At 48.6% G+C, this 19,203-nt stretch overlaps 6 protein-coding genes across 6 annotated transcripts; 1 reads left to right on the forward strand and 5 right to left on the reverse strand.

Moving 5' to 3' along the window:
- Positions 1 to 449: 449 nt before the first annotated feature.
- N7533_008212 (putative arsenate reductase (Arc2)) lies at positions 450 to 1,102 on the reverse strand (the record flags this gene model as incomplete). Its single annotated transcript, XM_057104862.1, has 3 exons — positions 450 to 628; positions 716 to 830; positions 899 to 1,102. Coding segments are annotated over 3 exons (498 nt in total), but the record flags the coding sequence as incomplete, so codon positions are not given.
- Positions 1,103 to 7,004: 5,902 nt separating this feature from the next.
- On the reverse strand, positions 7,005 to 8,615 carry N7533_008213 (casein kinase I; the record flags this gene model as incomplete). Its single annotated transcript, XM_057104863.1, has 5 exons — positions 7,005 to 7,588; positions 7,677 to 8,082; positions 8,135 to 8,283; positions 8,343 to 8,412; positions 8,487 to 8,615. The coding sequence occupies 5 exons, from the start codon at positions 8,613 to 8,615 to the stop codon at positions 7,005 to 7,007; spliced, it is 1,338 nt and encodes a 445-aa protein (XP_056959820.1).
- Positions 8,616 to 10,437: 1,822 nt separating this feature from the next.
- rtt106 (putative negative regulator of DNA transposition (Rtt106)) lies at positions 10,438 to 12,075 on the reverse strand (the record flags this gene model as incomplete). The annotated part of the gene is made up of 4 exons (XM_057104864.1): positions 10,438 to 11,021; positions 11,103 to 11,459; positions 11,532 to 11,870; positions 11,964 to 12,075. 4 exons carry the CDS (start codon positions 12,073 to 12,075, stop codon positions 10,438 to 10,440), a joined length of 1,392 nt encoding a protein of 463 aa, XP_056959821.1.
- A 301-nt stretch (positions 12,076 to 12,376) lies between these two features.
- N7533_008215 (mitochondrial 54S ribosomal protein uL24m) lies at positions 12,377 to 13,595 on the reverse strand (the record flags this gene model as incomplete). The annotated part of the gene is made up of 2 exons (XM_057104865.1): positions 12,377 to 13,096; positions 13,179 to 13,595. 2 exons carry the CDS (start codon positions 13,593 to 13,595, stop codon positions 12,377 to 12,379), a joined length of 1,137 nt encoding a protein of 378 aa, XP_056959822.1.
- A 284-nt stretch (positions 13,596 to 13,879) lies between these two features.
- Positions 13,880 to 14,854, forward strand: N7533_008216 (Hydrolase CocE/NonD family; the record flags this gene model as incomplete). Its single annotated transcript, XM_057104866.1, is given in 3 exon segments — positions 13,880 to 14,026; positions 14,041 to 14,627; positions 14,767 to 14,854. Coding segments are annotated over 3 exon segments (822 nt in total), but the record flags the coding sequence as incomplete, so codon positions are not given.
- A 745-nt stretch (positions 14,855 to 15,599) lies between these two features.
- Positions 15,600 to 18,112, reverse strand: N7533_008217 (C6 and C2H2 transcription factor; the record flags this gene model as incomplete). The annotated part of the gene is made up of 7 exons (XM_057104867.1): positions 15,600 to 16,629; positions 16,684 to 16,808; positions 16,867 to 17,001; positions 17,052 to 17,681; positions 17,748 to 17,821; positions 17,874 to 17,996; positions 18,055 to 18,112. The coding sequence occupies 7 exons, from the start codon at positions 18,110 to 18,112 to the stop codon at positions 15,600 to 15,602; spliced, it is 2,175 nt and encodes a 724-aa protein (XP_056959824.1).
- Between the last annotated feature and the right edge of the window lie 1,091 nt (positions 18,113 to 19,203).

Consider the following 19,203-nt stretch of genomic DNA (forward strand, 5'->3'; position numbering starts at 1 on the left):
GGATACATTGCTTGATGCTCAGGATTGAGTGGGGTGAATACGCGACTCTGTCTGCCACGACTTGGCCCCCATTTTCTAAGCGCTGGTTTCATGTTGAGACCGTGACGTCTAGGCATTGTCTTGATCGTCCGTGGGAGCATTCTGCTGCATAAGTACAAGTACATCGGCTTTATTTTTAGTTTAGCGTTTTAGGCGGCGCTAATTGGTATTGCAGATACTCTGACTTGATCTGTGGTGCACTCGATAGTTATAGGAAGTTGAGTATATGCCGATAACATCGTGCATGTTTTAAGTGATATGCAAGACTCGGAGTGAGAATACGACCTCCGGGGGTGTACTACTAGTATACTTTGTTAATACTCGTACTAGTAGCTCGCAGCCTTAATTGCAGTCGCTTTTCATATGTACTACTTGTATTTACAATGCAAATCGACTGGTCATCCGAGCAATTACCTCTTCCATGCACTTGCATCAAACTCGTCCATCAGTTTAGTAAACTCCGGCCCAGCCGCGGCCCAACCTTTAATTCCTCCTTCGAGGATCATGCTCTGGATGGAGGTGTCGTTTACAGCCTGCAAGTAATCGGCAAACCAGCCCGCAGACCTCGTACCCCGACCTCCACAAGAGCCTAGCAGAGAAAATAAGTCAGCACCCTATCTCTGCCACCTGCCCAGGTGGGCAGTGATCAGGATTGTAGAGGAGGAGTAAAACTAACCACAATAGAAAACAACATTCTTCACCCCACTACTCGAAACTAAAGCGTAGAACGCTGCCAAAGTCGGATAAAGACTCTGAGCTGGGAGATTCAATGATCCGCGAATTGTACCGCCCTACAGATATATACGTTAACATTCCTCGTGCTTGGAATTGTTACCAATGATTAACGGCTCGGATTGACCTTGTAATCATCACGTCGCAAATCCACCAAAACAAAGTCCTTCCCATTCACCTTCGCACCCTCCAGCCACTGCAGAAGTTCTTGGCGAGGTAAGGCAGCTGCCTGGCACGCTGGAGTGGGGTAAGCTGCATGCCATGGCCGGGCGGGCTCATCGGAGGTGGCCAAGGCAGCCATAACCGGGAGAATCGGATGGGATCGACCAAGCTAGAACGTGGGAAGAGAGTATTCCAAAGAAAAAAGTAATTGCGATTTTCAAAGTTTGGAATAACCAGAGCTGTCAATGGGTGGGTGGGATTGGATGGATATGGCAGGTCGCTAGATGTGAATCGAATCGAATTGGGGAATGGTTGCGTTTGGACGATTGGCGCTATTGAACTTGTTTGATTGGTTACCTTGCAAAGGGATACAATATCCTTTTTTTTCCCCGCGGTTTGTCTTGTCACATGGGGGATGGCTGAGTTTCAAGCCACCGTCTGTTTTGATTGGTTTTTGATCTGTTCAGCCGGCAAGACGGCAAGGAATGGATGCGTTTAAGCGAAGTTTGGATTTGTAATTATCCAAACTTTGCTGTGAGGATCATTGAGTGAATGAATGATGCCAGTGGTTTGTGAGAACGTCTCGAACTTGAATTAATAATATTCTGTCTGAAAGGTTTGGGACGGGATGATCAAGTGATTGCTATGGATCCAGTCTGCCGGGTTCCAATAGACGATTTAGAAAATGATTAATTGTGAACAAATAGGCAGGCGAGAAAGAGAGTATACACTTCTATTCTTGATATAGTAAGTAATAGTGGTTATTCGGTTCAGGCAACCTTGGAATACACTAAATATCCTTTTGAGGTGTTGACAGAAGGTATTTTTCAATGAGAGGAATGCCTGCGCGTTTGTAATTTACCAAAATCCGAGTGACTCGGAAGTTTCGCTTGCCCTCAGCTGCCTGCCTGGTCCATTTTCTCTAGATGATTCATCAACTTCAGCGATTCTTCCAAGATTGGTCTTTTTTGGCAAAAGTACTAGTACTAGTAGTTACACTTCCAAGATTGTGGAAGGTATTTTGAGCTCTTGTAAGCCTCCGTTCGATAAAGGCGATATTTTCAATTCTATTATAGACGTACTTGTCAAATACTACTAGTACTAATAGTATTGACTTTCAAGGTTGCACATACGACAGTGTCGAAGATTGTGATATCATATAACATGGTTCGATGCTGAGAATCTTCCTGCCTAGGTGGATGTGAATCACGATATATGATATCACAATCTTCATGATATTGTCCTCGTGTCTCAGCCGTCATCATAAAAGTGCTTGTTCAACACGTTGTTGTGTCTTGTAGCATTACTACAAGAGATGAGTGCAGGGAAGCCGTGTCATTAATTGGTTTGTGCTACGATGTAATGTCAAGCTTTATTTTCCTTTCAAGGACGGAGAACATCGAGTCCGACTCATGTTTGGAGTCCCAATTTCCCTTCCTTGCTGCTTGCTGTTTGGGTCAGTGGCAGCCAGAGCACCCCTGAAGGTTACTAGCATTGAAATCTAACCATTCATTTGGCCATGTGTCTGCTCCTATGCCTACGTTCATACCTTTGCGAAATGTATCACTTAGAATTACCATGCCCAAATCCTCTACGAGATAATTTTTACTTTCCAAGAATAACTTACTTTGATATATCGCCACTGCCGATCACTAACAAGACCTCAGGCTGTGCTATCCACTGTCCACAACCAATTCAAGTTCCAATTCCAATACCAATACCAACACCACACCTTCATGTGTAATACAATCTCAAGTCCAGATTTTGAGACCTGCCGCTACGTGCAGAATGCGAAGCCCGGTCGGGATATCAAATCCGACCGGGTTGCAGGGCTTGGGCCCTGCTCGCCTGCGTACTAGTGCGACATGCGATATGTATTCTAGACTCGTGAAACCAGCGCAGCATCGATCTACACGTCATATGTAGTATTTGACCGAGGTGAATGATACATGGCATAGATAGTACCAGACAAAGAGAGCCCTTGAAGCCCAATTCCAGGAGGGAGCTTCTAGATACTAGTAGTGCCTACCAGTCGTACTACTAGTTGAATAATCCGTTTAGATATCGCGAAATTGGCGCTGCCGGGTTTGGGATTCCTTAGTCGCTAGAGATCTGCTTGGGCGGAGGTTTAATTTTCGGAATTATGTACGTTCAAGTTCGATGGTGTTCTCGAACGCAAATGGTACTAGTATATGTAGACACTTGCTGCATGGCGTATCTTGCGCGACTTGTTAAGGCTTAAATGCATGGGTTTGAAATGAGACTGCAGAGCCAAGAGTCAGCTGTTAAGATTGTTTATGCTGGCATTTGCTGGTCTGTCGGACCATTCGTTCATCCATCTCCAGGGCGGTTACACTACTTGACTTGTGGCTTCTGGTAAAGTGATGTGTCTGGTTCTTGGGTTTGGTCGGATTTTTCTACAGAGTTTTTTTCCTCTTCCGGATCAGAACGCATATCTTGGACGGCTTCGCCTAACGAATTGAGGCCTGATTGATATTACTTTTGTATTAGAGAAGTCTGAGAAGCTACGTGCAGCTTCCAAGGTTCAGGGTCCACTTTGTTTTCTCTCCTGGCCCGAAAAGGTTGATATGTATTCTCATTTGAGAAGGTCAGAGCTACTGGTACCGGGCATCTCTTGTAAGTCCGTTATTTTCGTAAGTGGTCAAGGGTTGGAGTAATCATTACTGTTTAGAAATGGAATACATGGTATCCTCCCATACTAGCATTCTAGTTGAATTGAAGACAGAATGATCAGGGCCATGTGCCATTTCTACCAAACGTGCCTTATAATGATATTCACCTGGGCCAGTGGGCCGGACTAGATTCAAACTTCCATCGCAGAGAATGCGAAATTAATGCGCTGCGCTTTATTCCTTATTCTCATACATGATTTAAAATATCGCCAAGTACACCCCACCTTGAGCTCCAAAGTAAAACGACCAGCCAAGAAAAGCAAAGGCATTAGGCCTATCAGCCCTACCATCCCGGCCCCGCTCACATTCGGTCAAAACTTGAAGTGGACATCAACCCTGACACCACCTCGGTCCGTAAATCTGCCAACACACCCCTGTGAAAGCTCGAACAACCCCATCGGCCATCCACATCTCGAAATTCGGAAAAGAACAGACACTAGCACTAAAGAGGGACTAGTATACCGCAGATAAGCAAAGGCAGCAACGCCCGAGAAGTCATTCCATCCCGACCTAAGAAAGAAATGCCCGTTTACTTTACTCCGTACTTCGCTTCGTTCTTCTTACAGCACAACAGAAATACAACAAAGAAAGTTCAGTTCACACGCCACGCTAAAATCATCGGCCAACCAACACCCCCTTCAAGTTCAACACAGCCACGCCGATCATAAACACATCAGCCCACTGACACAACACACACCCACAGACCCCCCCCCCCCCTCTCCCACCCAATCGCCCAGGCAATACCGCCACGAAACGCTAACCAACCGCCAAGACCTCGCGCCACGCCATGCCATGCGATGCGATGCCCCAGAAAGCGGGGTTTTTATACCGCTAGCTGTGCGGTTTTTCAATCTTACCTATGGAGCAGTGTCCGCCTTGCCTGCATCGTCTCGTCATATGTATGTGCGTTTAGCCGTTTACGCCGGTAACACTGCGAGTGGTGAATGGTGAGGGGAATGTTTACCTGCTGTGTGGGTTGGACTAGAGGGAACTGCAGTATGCATTGCATTACATCGCCTTGCCTGTCCTGGCTTAGCTAGCCTTGCGTTCTCTGCTTTGCCTTTGCGTTGGAATTTCTGGCTGTGCTTGTGTTGATGGTGGATATGGTAGGTATGCTGTTTACGGTGTGAGAATGATAAAAGTAGGGATCATCGTGGTGTCGGTGCCAAATCTAATGCATCCCATATATATGGGCGATAGAGTACTAGGTATGCGAGGACTAGCTAGCTAGAGCTAACAAGCTGCATAGTCTGGATGCTAACTTGAACTAGGGTTAAACCGACCCTAGCAAAGCAAAGCGTCGTGCATACTGAGGAATAGTATCGAAGACTACGTCAAGCAAGGAGGGTCGGGGTAAGATAACCAACCAACAACAACCCTGTCTGTCTGCACTTGACAAAAGCGGCAAAGGAGGGGGAAGGGTCAAAATTATGTACAGTAATCTACTAGTAGATCTACGCCAATGAGGGCTCTGATGCCGGATTCACGGGTGGTATTTACTTTCACCCCCGTATCGCGGGGAAGGGCGCTAGGAAGGGCATTTGAAAAATATTAGCTTGTCGGTCGTGTGTCTGCCTGTCTGTAGAGGGGGGGGAGGTCTGTGGTCTGGGGTCATGGTGTGTGGGTTTGTCGGGTGGTTATTGGGCAATGCGGTCGTTATCCTTCGGTGGCTGGCTTGATATAGTAGGTACCTGCAGGCGTGATGGTGATATCAAACTTTCCTATGGTGTCGGCGGGAGGTGGTGGAGTGTGAAGAAGTTGCCACGCGGGATGGGAGTGCGTTAGTTCGTTGGATGGGACTGGCTTGGTGGAATGTGTATGGACGGGGTGTGTACTGCGTGGATGTCACTCTGCAGATGTGGCATGGTGTGGTATGGCGAGGCGAGTTGTTGGGAACATGGCATTCTGTGATATCATGATCTTCAAGTGGAAAGTTTCAAGTGTGGAGATATCTTGAAACTGGCTAGTGTGGTATTGATTAAAGGGAAAGGGTCCAGACCAACTTGAAGGGCAGGAATAGTTTTGAGGTAGGATAGGTTGAACTAAGTCAGGACACACTTGCAGGTGTGCATCACATTGAATCGAATCTACGAGGGGAACTGGATAGACACACAAATGTATTATCACGCCACGCCGAGAGGCAGTATGTACGCTATACGGAAAAGCAGACATGACTAGAACAGGAACTGGAAAAAGGAACTCGAACAATAACAAAAACAAAACAATGCTATCTTATGCCAAACACTACCGGAACATAAAAAAACTCGCTTCTGAAATGGAGCAAGGAGAAACAATGGACGATTATAGACACGGGCAATAGATTCAAAAGGGATAGAACAAAACAACAAAAGACACGGACAAGAGGTGAAGCGGGGGAGAGGAGGGAAATAGAGTCGAAGAACCAGGAGAATATATGCAATATGCGTTCGCTCCGGCTCTGACAAGACAGTCATGACCATGTAGTTGTTGAAAGGGACTCTTTGAGCGCGGTGCAAAAGATGGCTGAAGTAACGCATATGAGGAAGTCGTGAGAGATGGCCCAACAGGGGAGTGTCGGAGGGCGAGCAGACAGAATCAAGATATTAAAGCGCCCAGCCAGCGGAGGCACGCGAAAAAGACGACTGCGCTCAAGGCACCATAGAAGAGATCAAAGTCCAAGTAAACGTTTTCGCGCATGGCTCCCGCGGCGCAGTCCCATCTATCGTGTAGCAACTGATGTTCACCAGTACGATCCAACGATACCCAGTGGAAATACCACCATCGGGATCAGCTCTTCCAAACAGCAGAAGGTGAGAGCAGAAATGCAAAACGGTCGATGGAAGCAGTGAGCCTCACAGTCCGCCTGCGCTGAGAAAAGACGAGATTTTGGTATTAAACGGGACATGCCGAGTATAGTGACGAAAAAAAAGAATCGAAAACACAGGACAAAAATCTCTCAAGTTTGCCGTTCCGAGCCGTGGCACCATGAAAGAGTGATGGGAGACGTAACATCAATGAGAGGAAGGTCATTCTACCCAGTGTCGAATGTAGGCGGAAGTGTCGAATGGGAAGGAGAGAAAGAGAAGGGATGATGAAGATGATGAGAGGGCCAGATGAGGGGGATTGAAATCACTGGCAAGATGCACAACGACTATCCAATGCCCCTGATAAAGGAAAACAAAAACATGACCCAGATGGAAAGTAACAAAGGGCAATCCCATGCCGACTTTTTTTTTTTGCTGCTCTTCGGCCGTGATTCGAGCATTGCGGGCAGACATAGCAAAGGAAATCAGGCCGTGTTCAGTCCAGAACGTGCCGCCGCGTCATATTAGTTCGAGCTCAACCTGGATCTCGGGATGAGCGGACTGCAGCGTAAACTGGAGAGAAGTCACGGTCAGATCACCTACCACAGCACAGGGCCTTCATGATTTTCTGGGCGAAAGTAGGCTGTGAATCATTGTTGCCGGCACCTCCCAATTGTTGGCTACCGAGTCCAGGGTTGCTAGGGCTCCCGATCCGACCGGGAAGGTGTGCGTTGGAGTTCTGGAACTGTGCCTGGGTGGACGTAGGTGGAGTGTTTGCTTCCAGGCCCCCGCTCTGGCGCTTCGGTGGCATCCCGGCGGAGCCGCTTGGGCGCTCGCGCGTCTTCCCAGCTCCGGCTTTGGCTGGAGAGGGGGGCGGGGGCTGCGCGGCGTTTAAACGGTCTGCCGTCACACCGGGCCTTTGGCTGTTGCGAAGCTGCTGTCCGTGGTTGGCATCGCGTCCGGATGAACTCTGGTGGTGGTTGTGGAGATGAGCTTGCGAGGTATAAGACTTGTAGTCCCAGCCTCGGCCGTTGTTGAGCTTCATCCAATCGTACTCTCCATCTTCCACCTCGCCGGCATTCTTGAGGGCTTGCGTCAAGAGATCACGCAGGTAATCGTAGTCAGGGGTATCCTCGAAACCAAGGTTGCGCACATAGCTCAGATATTTGTTGAATTCTTCTGTGACATTCTGGTTAGGGAGATGTATTCATGGCGGAGGGCTGGCGAAACCAGTGACCGTGTAGGGGCAATGGTGGAATAAACGTACCTGGGTATCCATCGCAGAGATCCTTGATCGCAGTGGTCTGCTTCTTCTCGCCGATCTTCTCGTATTTTTGCTTGTTGGTCGCGGCCTTCAGTCCCTGCCAGGGGAGTCCACCGCGCAAGAAGTACATAAAGACGTGGCCCAGGGCCTCCAAATCGTCTCTTCGTGATTGCTCACGACCAAGATGTGTGTTGATACTCATATAACGAGCAGTGCCAGAGAGAGATTTGCGTTCGCGGTAAGGAATGTGCTGCTTGGTCTTGGGGTCGCGATATTGCTTGGCCATGCCGAAATCAACAACATGGATGACGTTGGCTGCCTTGGTGCCGGGGCGACCGATGAGGAAGTTGTCCGGCTTGATGTCACGGTAGATGAGGTTCTTCTCGTGGATTGTTTGAACGCGCGACAACTGTCGGACTGATTAGCTAGAAACTCACACGGGTTGCTCGAGATAGACTCACCATCTGCTTAGCCACCATCACCACGGTCTTGGTGGAGAACCGGCGGTTGCAATGGTCGAAAAGGTCCTCCAAACTGGGACCGAGAAGGTCAATGACCAGGATGTTGTGCAGGCCCTCTTGACCGAAGTAATACACATTGGGGATGCCAGCTAAGGGGCAAAGTCAGCAAAACAAGCAGACACAATTTCACCTGTTTGGGGGTACTCACGGCATCCGACCAGGATCTTGTAGGTCCGGTACTCATCACGCAATTGGGGAGCATCGCTCTTGCGGGGTTCCTGCAGTTGCTGTTAGTACGGAGGATGTTTCCGACGAGGTCGGGCAGGGCAGGTCAGGACAGGGCAGAACGTACGAATTTGATCGCAACCTGCTGGTTGTTGAGAAGGTTGGTGCCCTCGAAAATGACACCAAAGGATCCTTCACCAATTTTCTTGCCCACTCGGTAGTGAACTCCCACCACGTTTGAAGAAGACGAAGCCATGGCGACAGGGTGTGGCGAGGCCAGGAACAGAAGTTTCGATCACGGGGGCAATGGCTTCAGGGACGCAGGGCACGTGATTTGGCACTGTCTGAGTCGGGCGAAAGTCAGCAAAGTCGACTGGAACAGGTGAAAAGGGTGAAAAGAGGTCAACCTACACCACAGGGACGCCTGCTATTCAACCAATGCAATCCCGAAAGGGGGACAGTGAATGCACGATCTCGAAGTACCGGGTACCGGGAGGGAATCGGAAGAGTCGATCGGGGGTTGACGCGGGAGGTGTGATGAGATGACGGGTTGGTTTGGCTGCGGTGAGAGCTAGCACATCGATTCGAAAGGAATTGAGTGTGCTGTATAAGAATTGAGGAACTCCAGTGCTGTCGGGGAGTCACGGGCGAGGGTGAAGGTCCAGCCGAAACGGTCTCAGGTAGAGCTGCGGTCGGGGGAGAGGAGAAGCCGAACGGGGGGGGAGTTGAAGACCGGAGAAAAAGGAGCAAAAAGGGAAAGGGAGAGAATAAAAAGATAAAGAGCCGGAGTACTCGAAGAGTACGAGCCGCACTGAGCAGTGGGTTCCGTAGAAGAGGAGGGAGAAGGGGAGTGGTTAAGGGAGAGAGACGAACAGGGCGAAGTTGCGAGAATCAATCATACAGGGAGGTGTATTGGAGGTGTATTGGTGGTTGGTGCTTGTGGGTAATCTATGTAATCTATGTAATCCATGTAATTGGTGTATAATACAGCCAACCTGACTTCACGACCAGGTCATTTACCCAGTCTAACCTCAACAACTTCCCACTTGACCAACTTCAGGTCACTAACCACACACTAACACTCCCTACTCGGTCAACGAATCATTTGATGGAACCTGCCCCCGTCCTTGGACATTACCGAGTATGGCCTTTGTGCCTTCTCCGTACTCCGTACTGCTGCACCTAAAGAGAGCTAGTGTGTGCCCAGGCCCATTTTCGGCTCCGATCAATCTGACTGCTGCAGGCACCAAGGAGATTCCATTTGACATTCTTTGATTGCGATCTGTACGAGTATCTGTACGGAGTACGGATACTCTGCACCCTGCACTCTGCTCTGCTCTGCTCTGCACTGCACTCCGCACGGAGTACAAAGTACTCCATACAGTCCACCGCCACAAAGGGATGAGCCCCATGTCCGTTCTGCACTACCGAAATTTCCCACCTTTTGGCTCCATATTTTCTTTACCGCCTCAGGGGAAAACCGTTGGCTGGACTCGCTGGAATGCGCTTAATTCGGCGGTAACTTTGTCTGGCATTCAAGTTGTACTTTGTTGCCTTCAACGTTTCCAACCCTAAGACTACTCCGGGGGTATACTCGTACAGATACCTGGATACTCGGTGTGTCTTTACTACTTACCTAGGTAGTTAATGCACGCCCTGGCCTGACAGTTGCTTAATATTGCTGTGGCCGAGGGATTCACCCTGCCTCGCATTTGACACGTCTCTGACCCACCGGCCGATCGTTCAACTCAATCCGAGTCCCAGAGATACGGTGTAGAAGCAGTGGGGTAGGGTAGGACCTCAGCATTGGAAACTTTGAACATTCGGGCATGGAGTACAAAGTACAGAGTACTAGTAGTATGGAGTACGGTACCTTAAGTACCTAGGTACCTAGGTAGTAGTAGTAGTAGTAGTAGTAGTAGTAGTAGTAGATCGTTCAATTACTCAGGGCGTGATATATTTCACACCCAAAGCCACCTGGGAATCCGATTATTCTACAGCCCAACCTGGGCAACAGTACCAGCACCATCATACAAAAGTCGATCCGAAAACTGAACAATCCCCAGCCACCTGGGCACCTATTCGGCATCAGGAAGGTCTTCATCGTCATTACCAGGGTCTTTGAGAAGATTCTCGATGCCAACATCATCGTCCTCATCGTCCTCTTCATCTTCATCATCATCATCGTCATCATCATCATCACTATCATCCTCATCTGACCCACTGCCCTCACTATCCCCAGAGCTACCAGGATCGTAGTCCTCCTCATCTTCCTCTTCTTGGTCTTCCAGCTCTCGCTGCGCCTTTTGGAGCTCACTCTCCTCCTCTTCGGCACCGGCCTCGGGATCAGCATTGGGGTCCTTCTTGCCGCTATTCACATTGTACACCTTGGCACGCCGGGCATCGGCCAAACTGGCATCCTGCAGACCATGTCGCTTGATATACTCGTCAATACCATCGTAATCAGCCTGGTCGATCATGGAAAATTCCAACTCCATTTGATCTTCCTCGGTACCGCCGCGAGGCCGGGCTAGAACATTAAGGTTGAACGTCCGTTGCAGAACAGATGTATATGAGACGGAATCAATGGTGTCGAATGAGAAAAAGAGAAGGGGTTTCTTGAATGCAAACAAGATTCCAGTCGAGAGAAGGAAAAGGTATCCTATCAGCAAGAAAAAAAAAAAACAAGGTTAGTAAGTATTCGGGGCAGAGGAAGGGTCATCCCTAGATTGCGTTGCCATACCTTCTTTGCTGCCTCGGAAGGCTTTGACGTGGTATGCTTTCTCGCCCTTGCGGTGCGCCTCTGGCATTGCGCTCACGAATTGTCGCTCGTCTGGTCGGACGATGTTCGTGTTGGGCATATAGTCGTTTAAGATCTTTCGCAGGAAACTTTCTGCTGTCTCGCCGGTTCCATTACCGACTTGTTGTCCGGTTCCTGTAAATGCAGCCTTGGCTGGTCCGTCGGCTATAGTGAAGACCATCGCTTCGAAGCCGGTCGTGCCTTCAGGGGGCGGCGTAATACCATCGGCGAACTCGGGAATGATACAAAAGTTGAATTGTTTTTGGTTCTTCTCTGGAACGGGGAGACAAAGGGCATGACCTGGTTGCGAGGAATTGAATTGATTAGTTCTTCACATTTCCAATGAGGCAGCCCAAAGAGAAAAGAACTCACGGATCCGGTCCATTGGCACGCCAAAATCAATCTCCTTTGTAGCTTGGTTCCTTGCACGAAGAACGCTTTGCCCAGCTGTCACTTCCAGCGTGAACTTTTTGCGCTGAGGAATGGCAAAGGAGACATCCTGGATATAGAATTGCACAGTAGCATCATTGCTCTTCACATCCACAGGCGCCAGCACAGCAGGTGCCGAGTCCCCATTTTGTATCTTGCGTTTCTTCGCTGCTGGGGCGTCGGGCGGAGGTACGATAGGAAGGGTGGTCGCAGTCCTGGCCAGCAGGCTGGAGGTATATCGAGCAAGATCCTCAAATAGAGGAGTATGCTGGGGTGTAGTTCCTAAACGAAATCGAATCGGTCGATAGTCAGTGGGTTGGGTCGAGTAGGAGGTGGTTTTTGTTGTCGGGCGTAGATGCGCCGTGGGCTACGCACCGATCGCATCGTAAACTCGTTTCTTGAGGGATGGGTCCGTCGCAAACGCTTCTTCAATAGTGGCGATCGGAGCACCGGCTGATGGGGCGTTGTTTATCGCGGCAAATGCCATTTTGTGTTCATGCGACTGCCCGTTAGAGTGTGAAAGGGAGTGTAGTGGGTGAGTTGAAAACTGAGAAATTCAAGGGCGATGCGGAACTTCGGTCTCGTCTCGGGGAGGATTTGGCAGAACATCAACCATTGGATTTAATTTGGTACAGCAAGCATTGGTGATTTAATTGATATTTGCAATTGAAAGTTAACACACAGGTTCACAGAAAAGAATTGGATGTAAATTTGCAAACTAGAATACATTGGGGAAGTTTATACACGCTATCTTAAAACAGTGCTTCTTTCAGATCACCCCTTTCAACTCAAGCAGTTTGAGTCTGAGCCTGAGTCTTAGCTTCAGCCTTGGCCTGAGCCTTAGCCAGAGCCCTCTTGGATTTCTTCTTCGGCTGTTCACTGATACTTGTCTTCATAAAGCGATCAATGAAGTTGTTCGTTTCAGTATCAAGAAGCATGTTGCCATCAGCATCCATCTTGGCCAGCTTAGCCGCCTTGCTCTTCGCAATCTCCATCTCCTTGCGCTCAATCGCAGGAGTAAACAGAGACTGGCTGGCCAGGTATTCCTTCCGGTATTCCTCCAAAACCTTCTCCCTCACGTACTCCGGGTCGTGGCGCTTACGGAATCGGGAGTACTTGTTTCGCAATTCGTCGAGAACGCTGGATGGGAAAGGCGAGTTATCCAAAGATGGGACCCATGTCTCTTGGTCGACTTCGAATCGCAATGTGTCGTATTCGCCGTCCTTGTAGTTTGGGTTCTCTTCCACGGGCCAGGGGATCTCGATGTCAAGACCGGTGATGTAGCGGGTGTAGCGAGGGATTTTGCTGTATTCGGCACGCTCTAAGTAGGGAGCTCCGGCGTAGGCGTGTTTAACAATGTGGTCGCGTGTAACCGAGCTGCCTTCGGCTCCGGTCTCGAGCGCGATGACATGTCGAACGTCATCCATCGGTACTGGCAGTGCCTGTGCGAGAACGTCGGACTTGATGCCCATCGAGGCCTTAGCCCAGTCGGGGACTTTGAGATCGACCTGAAAAAGAGAAGAGACCCGGTTTAGTGATGGTGATCGCAATGGAAGGTGGAAGGTGGAGGTGGAAGGGGCACAAGCTCACGGTATTGATGTCCTTTATCGTAACAGTCTCGCTCTCCTCGTTGACTTGTGTGATCTCATTGATCTTTCCTTGGTCCCGACCGCGAATCACACAGACTCGGTCTCCCGCGGCGAAAAGGATGTGCTTGCGACGTTGGGGTTTAGGAATAGTCGGGGGGTGAAGCAGAGCGGCGTCAATGGCACCAAAGGTTGTGGCTTCCAGTCCGGAGTCTCGCTTGGGAGCAATGTCTCCCTTTCTGTAGTCCTCCCAGCGAGAAGTGCGTGCAAGCTTGATTGAATCGATAATGGCCTTGTTGTAGTCCCTTCGCATCCGAATGTTGTCTTTGCGGTTCGCCAGATCATCCTTCTTCTGGGCTCGGAAAAGCTTCTTCTGGGCCTGCTTTCTGGCCGTGGCCGTCCGTTGAATGACCTTCTGCATTGTAGTGGTGGTGGCCCAGCAATTGCTCGACTGATGCTGCTCGTCAACTTGAACATTCACGATCGCCAGGAAAATTGCGGCCGCATCTCGGAGCACGTGACATGGCGCCAATCTGCTGACTAACCATTTACACCATTAACCTACCTAGGTACCTACTAGTAGCGTATTTTCCTTCAATACTATCGAGAACTGGATTCATATGGTTCTGAAGCCCATGAATGCGCAGGTCATTGATCAAATTCAAGTTCCAAGGTTAAATCGCGTGCACCTGAGTTGCTGCCAGCTCAGAGCGGAAGTATCATCGGTTTATCACCGGTCGCCACGATCTACCATTTTACTACAAAGAGGAGGTTGAGATACAAAGGAGTTTCCTTGATGCTTTCCTGAAGGGTGAAGATCGCGATGGATGGAGTACTGTCGAAGCCCCCAAGGTTGACCTTCTCAGAAAGGTAACGTGGGACACAACAACCCTGAAGCTGAGCGATGCTTCGGCCGCCGTGAGGAGAAGGAGTGGCCAATAGCCCGCACACAATACACCAGGTTTTTTCTTTCTCCCAACTTGGAACTCAAGGATTCCTCGCTAGCGCCACGAACCAGCTTGGTTGAGCTTGGATACCGCGCTCGAGGCACTCTAGATTGCCCGTCTTTTCTTCAATTCGCAACTCAGCCATTCTTGCAAGAGACAGAGATCACCGGACATATCACTGCACACCTGAATGTGTCAGTCACACCTGATAAGGGTGTTCCTTTGCCGTCAGATATCGACCTTTTCGTCACAATTCACTATATCTCTCCGTCTGGCAAAGAAGTCCACTACACTGGTACTGCTGGTGATCCTGTACCTCTTACCATGGTAAAAGGCTGGCTCCGAGTGAGCTTGCGTAAGGTGAATACCCAGCACTTGCGGCACCGCGAGTATCTACCATACTGTGATTACTTTGAATCCGATCTGATGCCTGTCATCCCTGGGGAAGTCTATCCGGTTGACATTGAGATCTGGTCTACCAATGTTGTGGTTGAAAAGGGCGGGAAGTTGATCTTCGAAGTTTCTTCAGGTGACAGTCAGGGCTCCGGCATTTTCCAGCATACTGACTCTACTGACCGATACTGACACTTTCTTTTCCTCTTTGATACGTGGAGATTATCTCACTAACTTTATGGTTACATCCAGGTCGGCTGAGAAATTACAAGGCACTAACCATATCCACTTCGGTTCAGCCTACGACAATTACGTGGTCCTTCCTGTGATCCCCAACTAGATGGATGAAACGCCCCAAAGCCTTAACCAAGACGTGGTCATTTACAGACAATACGCGGAATGAATATTCCCCGGGCTCACCATAAGGTCTTTGAAACTCTTCTTAGAGTGTTGCAGAGCAGTTGATAGATGGTTGACAATGATCTGAGTGGCATTCCATGCACGAGGCCTGGCCACACAATAAATGGTGTTGGGGGATCCGATCAAGGGTTGTATCTAGAGGATGGTGAAGATCACAGGGCGTTAAAAAGATAGATATGAAATGGATAGGTAGAAAGTAAACCTTGTGATATTGACTACCTATGTATCTTAAGTACCTTCCAAAGACTTATCCTTATATCAGATTCCCGAGTACTATAAGATGCAAAAAGATACACAAATCTGTCAATTTAGATACTTAGATAGTAGCCTTATTTATTCTACTAAGACCGTAGTCTTAACCGCGAGCCCTGGAGCAGCTTAGGGTTTTCTCTCCTGTATGTATCACACTGGAGTTCATGTTTTGACGCTAATATGTAGTCGAGAATACGGACTCCTATAGCCTCCATGTCTGATTTTTTTAATCCAGTTTCAAGTGGACCTATTATGATGCCCACTGACCCTCATAATGGCTTGACTGTACAGCCCTCGAAACATAACAGTTGCTATCTATGTGCGACAGGGAATTTTAAACCACCCCGTACTTCGATTGCGATCAGGCAGGCAATTATAAGGTTGCTGATGGTGGGCTTTTAACCGACTAAATATTACGGTACACCCCCTACACTGAGGGGCCTCCGCCTCTTCTGACCACCCAATACAGCCAAAATGTGATGCAAGGCCCTCATTTGTTGATGAGAGCAGCCCCCGCGGTGTTTCGACTCAAGCACTTCTTGGAAGACACGCATCACCCCTGCTCGATCATTCAAAGGCACGTTTTTGCTAAGGCTTGTGAAAGTGGGCAAACCTTGACCGGAAATAATGAATCTTTGTAGCGCAGCGCCATCAGATTCGCCAGGCTCGACATCCAATAAGAAAACCGTTTCAGTTTGATTGAGTCCCACGTCTTGAACCAAGTACCTTGTCGAAAGCAAAGTGCTTAGGGTCCATGATGTCAGTGCAGCGAGGTATAGGCAGGTAGTACAAAATGTAGAAAATGAAGAAGTCGGCATAGATCTCGCAATGCGTAGAACCTGGCCGGCATGCCAGCCTGCCCTTCGCAGATTCGCAGGGCTGATATGTTGAAGAACGGACTGATATGTATCGGTAGACCGTTTCTGACCATCCCTTCCAGCAAAGATCTTAGTAGCTTCAGGTGGCATGTACAATGACAAGGAAACCATCCGGTAGATGAGTGCAATGGCCGGGGTCTTTTCCTGTAAAGGTTCCACCGCAAAGATATCGAACTCTTCAAGAACTTTTTGCAGCTCTTGTTGCCAGATCTTCATTACTACCTCACGCCATTGGCCAGATGGTCCGCGAAGTGGTTGGTTGCAGTCTGTTATCATCGTCGATATTGCGTGAACTGTTGATAATGCGGCTAACTGGCAGTCTCCTTGAACGGGGAACCGGCTCAAGATGGATAGATCCTGTGTAGTGGTGACCAAAGAAGGTATAGGAACGGACGCTGTGGGTATTTGGTGAAGATAAATGGATTTCCATTCTGTAGCCGTTTTTGCAGCCCAAAGTTTCCTCGAAAAGGGGATGGGCAAATCCAGCTCCGAATATGAAATTAGTGGGTTAGTTGATCGCAGAAGAGATGCTTGAACATCGTGATGAAAAACATGATAGACGAGTCTGCGGTTTAATGTGAGCGTCGTGGAATTTCGGATAGAATATAATTCTTTTTACCTCTTAAATGATTCATGCTCCACCCATTCATGCCATTTCCGATTGATAATATTGTCATCATCTGCCGCATCGGGGGTGATGGTAGGATATGCTTCATGTTTAAACCGCGAGCCTCGCCGTAGCATCTATCATCGAATTAGAACGTGACACTACCCGTGAGGGATAGTACATAGCTGAACTAACGGTCACAATTGGCTGCGCAAAGCTCTCAGCGATTTCGACACGACGCTTGTCACCACTCCAAAGCCCGATCTGAAGGATCAGGATATATTGTTGTTGTTGCTTTAAATCTCGAGTTAAGACATTGTTATCTTCATACTGCTTGAAATCAGAAAATTTGATGTGTTGCCTTATCGACCAAAAAATACCTTGCTGTTCACTAGAAGTCGGGCGATGTCCATGAGAGCATAGCCCAGCTTCTGGATTGGTTCCGCGCTAGACAGAACTGCCCCTGCAGCAGCAAGCGTCAAAATCATCTCTGGACTTTCTTGATTAAGCTGCATGGTCGAATCATGGATAAAAGCGTCAACTTCAGATCTCTGATGCTTGAAACAGTCTTGAATCAGACTATCCAAGAGCTCTGCACCCGGGAAGCATTTCATGATACGAGGTGGGCCCTTTCCCTGGCAAGTCGCGACAACAACGGCGAATACTGCATCTCGGCTCTCTTTCGACAGGCGTTCTGTAAAGCTGCGATCTCTCACAACATGTGGGGATATCGGAGTGTCAAGATGTGCAGGTATGGACAGATATTGTTGATCCATATAGGCATTATCATCTGCACATGGGGTCCAATTAGACAATGGCGATTGATCCAGATCATCTGTATTCTCTTCATTCGGGGCTTTCGAGCTAGCATTGAGATCCAGCTGATTGGTTTGGTTTGAAGCGTGCAAATATGGGCTGGGCCTGGTCAAAGAGTCCTGCAGCTCGAGATCTGCGCCAATGAAGCCGAAGTCGAAGTCCAACTCCTCGATAATATTCCAATCATCTGGGTTCTGTATCAACTATTATCAGTATAGATCCTTCATTCCCTGGCTGGGAGACCATGGAATTTCACATACCGTCAGGAAGAAAGTACTCGGGTCAGCCATACCTTGGCCATAGTCTCCATACTCGAGTAAGCGGGATATCTCCTCTAGTAATGACTTAGTATCTAGGTACAGTCATGTATGGAAGAATCGCGATACCACCGGTTGCGTTGGCAATGGCCATCTCTTCAGGTGGAGCCTCGGGTGCAGCATTACTCGGAGCGGAAGCTCCCTCACCGAGCTCCCTCGCAGACTGTGACGGTATTGTCTTTGGTGAAGTTTCTGATTTGAAAGTGAGAATCTGTAATACGGTTGTAAGTCGGCTATTTTAGAAACTAACCTTTTTGTTCCCGTTCTGGACCGTGGCCAGCCAAAACTTCTGATTCTGGAGTTGCCATTATAGTCAGCAAAGTTGAAAGTCTTACAAATCTACCAAGACAGGTGCTTTACCGGTTGCTTGCATTTCCCCTAAGGAACAATCCATTGGAATCCATTGGCATAATTGATTTCGCTGCACGCATCGCTGGCATGGCTTTTCATCGTCACACTTGAGCTTGGACGAGGCACAGCTCTTGCATGCCTGTGATACACGCCCTCTAATACCGGATGATAGAGTCTTCCCGTCACTATCATTTTTGGATCTGTGGCCTTGAGCATGTCGTCGGAGAAGATCACTAAAAAGAATTAGAAACAACAGGCTGGATCATCTTAGACATAACAGACATTCTTGCAAATCCCTTCTGACAGTCTCGGCATCTGAACGGTTTATCCGCAGTGTCTGCAACACGATATCAGTTTTCTGCGGGTGCAGACTTAAACAAACGAGGTCTGCTTCTCTGCTAAAGAACTCACGAGATCTGACATGTCTGATTAGATGATCCGCTCGAGTATATTCTTTTTTTGCAGACGCCACATTGGTAGAAGCCTCTGGGTTGAACTTGCGGCCTTTCCGACCGTATGCGCACATCAGACTGGCTAGAGCTTTCCATTATCACTTCGGAAACAGGGGTCTTCGATGATCACCGGTGGTCCAAGGGATTGAGGAAGGGAAAGTGGTCCACACTTCCGAAAACCCCGAAATTGGTCAAAACTGCTGATTAAGCGGCTGGCAAAGTCGTTCCGACAACTATAATCTCATAGTTAGTTAGGTACTTGGGTGGAACTTCGGGAGAAATTTTCATCGATGGATTTAATGGAATAAAGACAAAAAGAAATAGTGGGTTTATACCTAGGAAGGTACTACTAGTATATACTAGCGGCAAATCCAGACTCGGAGTGGACTAGATTTTCAAATTTGGATACTTTAAGCCCACCTGGGCAGATGGTGGAAATACGCCCTAAGTTCCAGGGTTCTAACTTGAAGGCTATATAAGATCTGGAGACCCCCGGCCATCGTCGTACCCGCACACCTGGTAGTGGGCAGCATCATCCGAGTCATTGACCCGTCCAATCTCGGGGTCATCGCCAAATCTTCGGACCTACGTCAATT

This window comes from Penicillium manginii, assembly GCF_028828005.1.
Source record: "Penicillium manginii strain IBT 31320 chromosome Unknown utg000005l:1.0-5665137.0:1.0-5668048.0, whole genome shotgun sequence".
Lineage (NCBI taxonomy): Eukaryota > Fungi > Ascomycota > Eurotiomycetes > Eurotiales > Aspergillaceae > Penicillium > Penicillium manginii.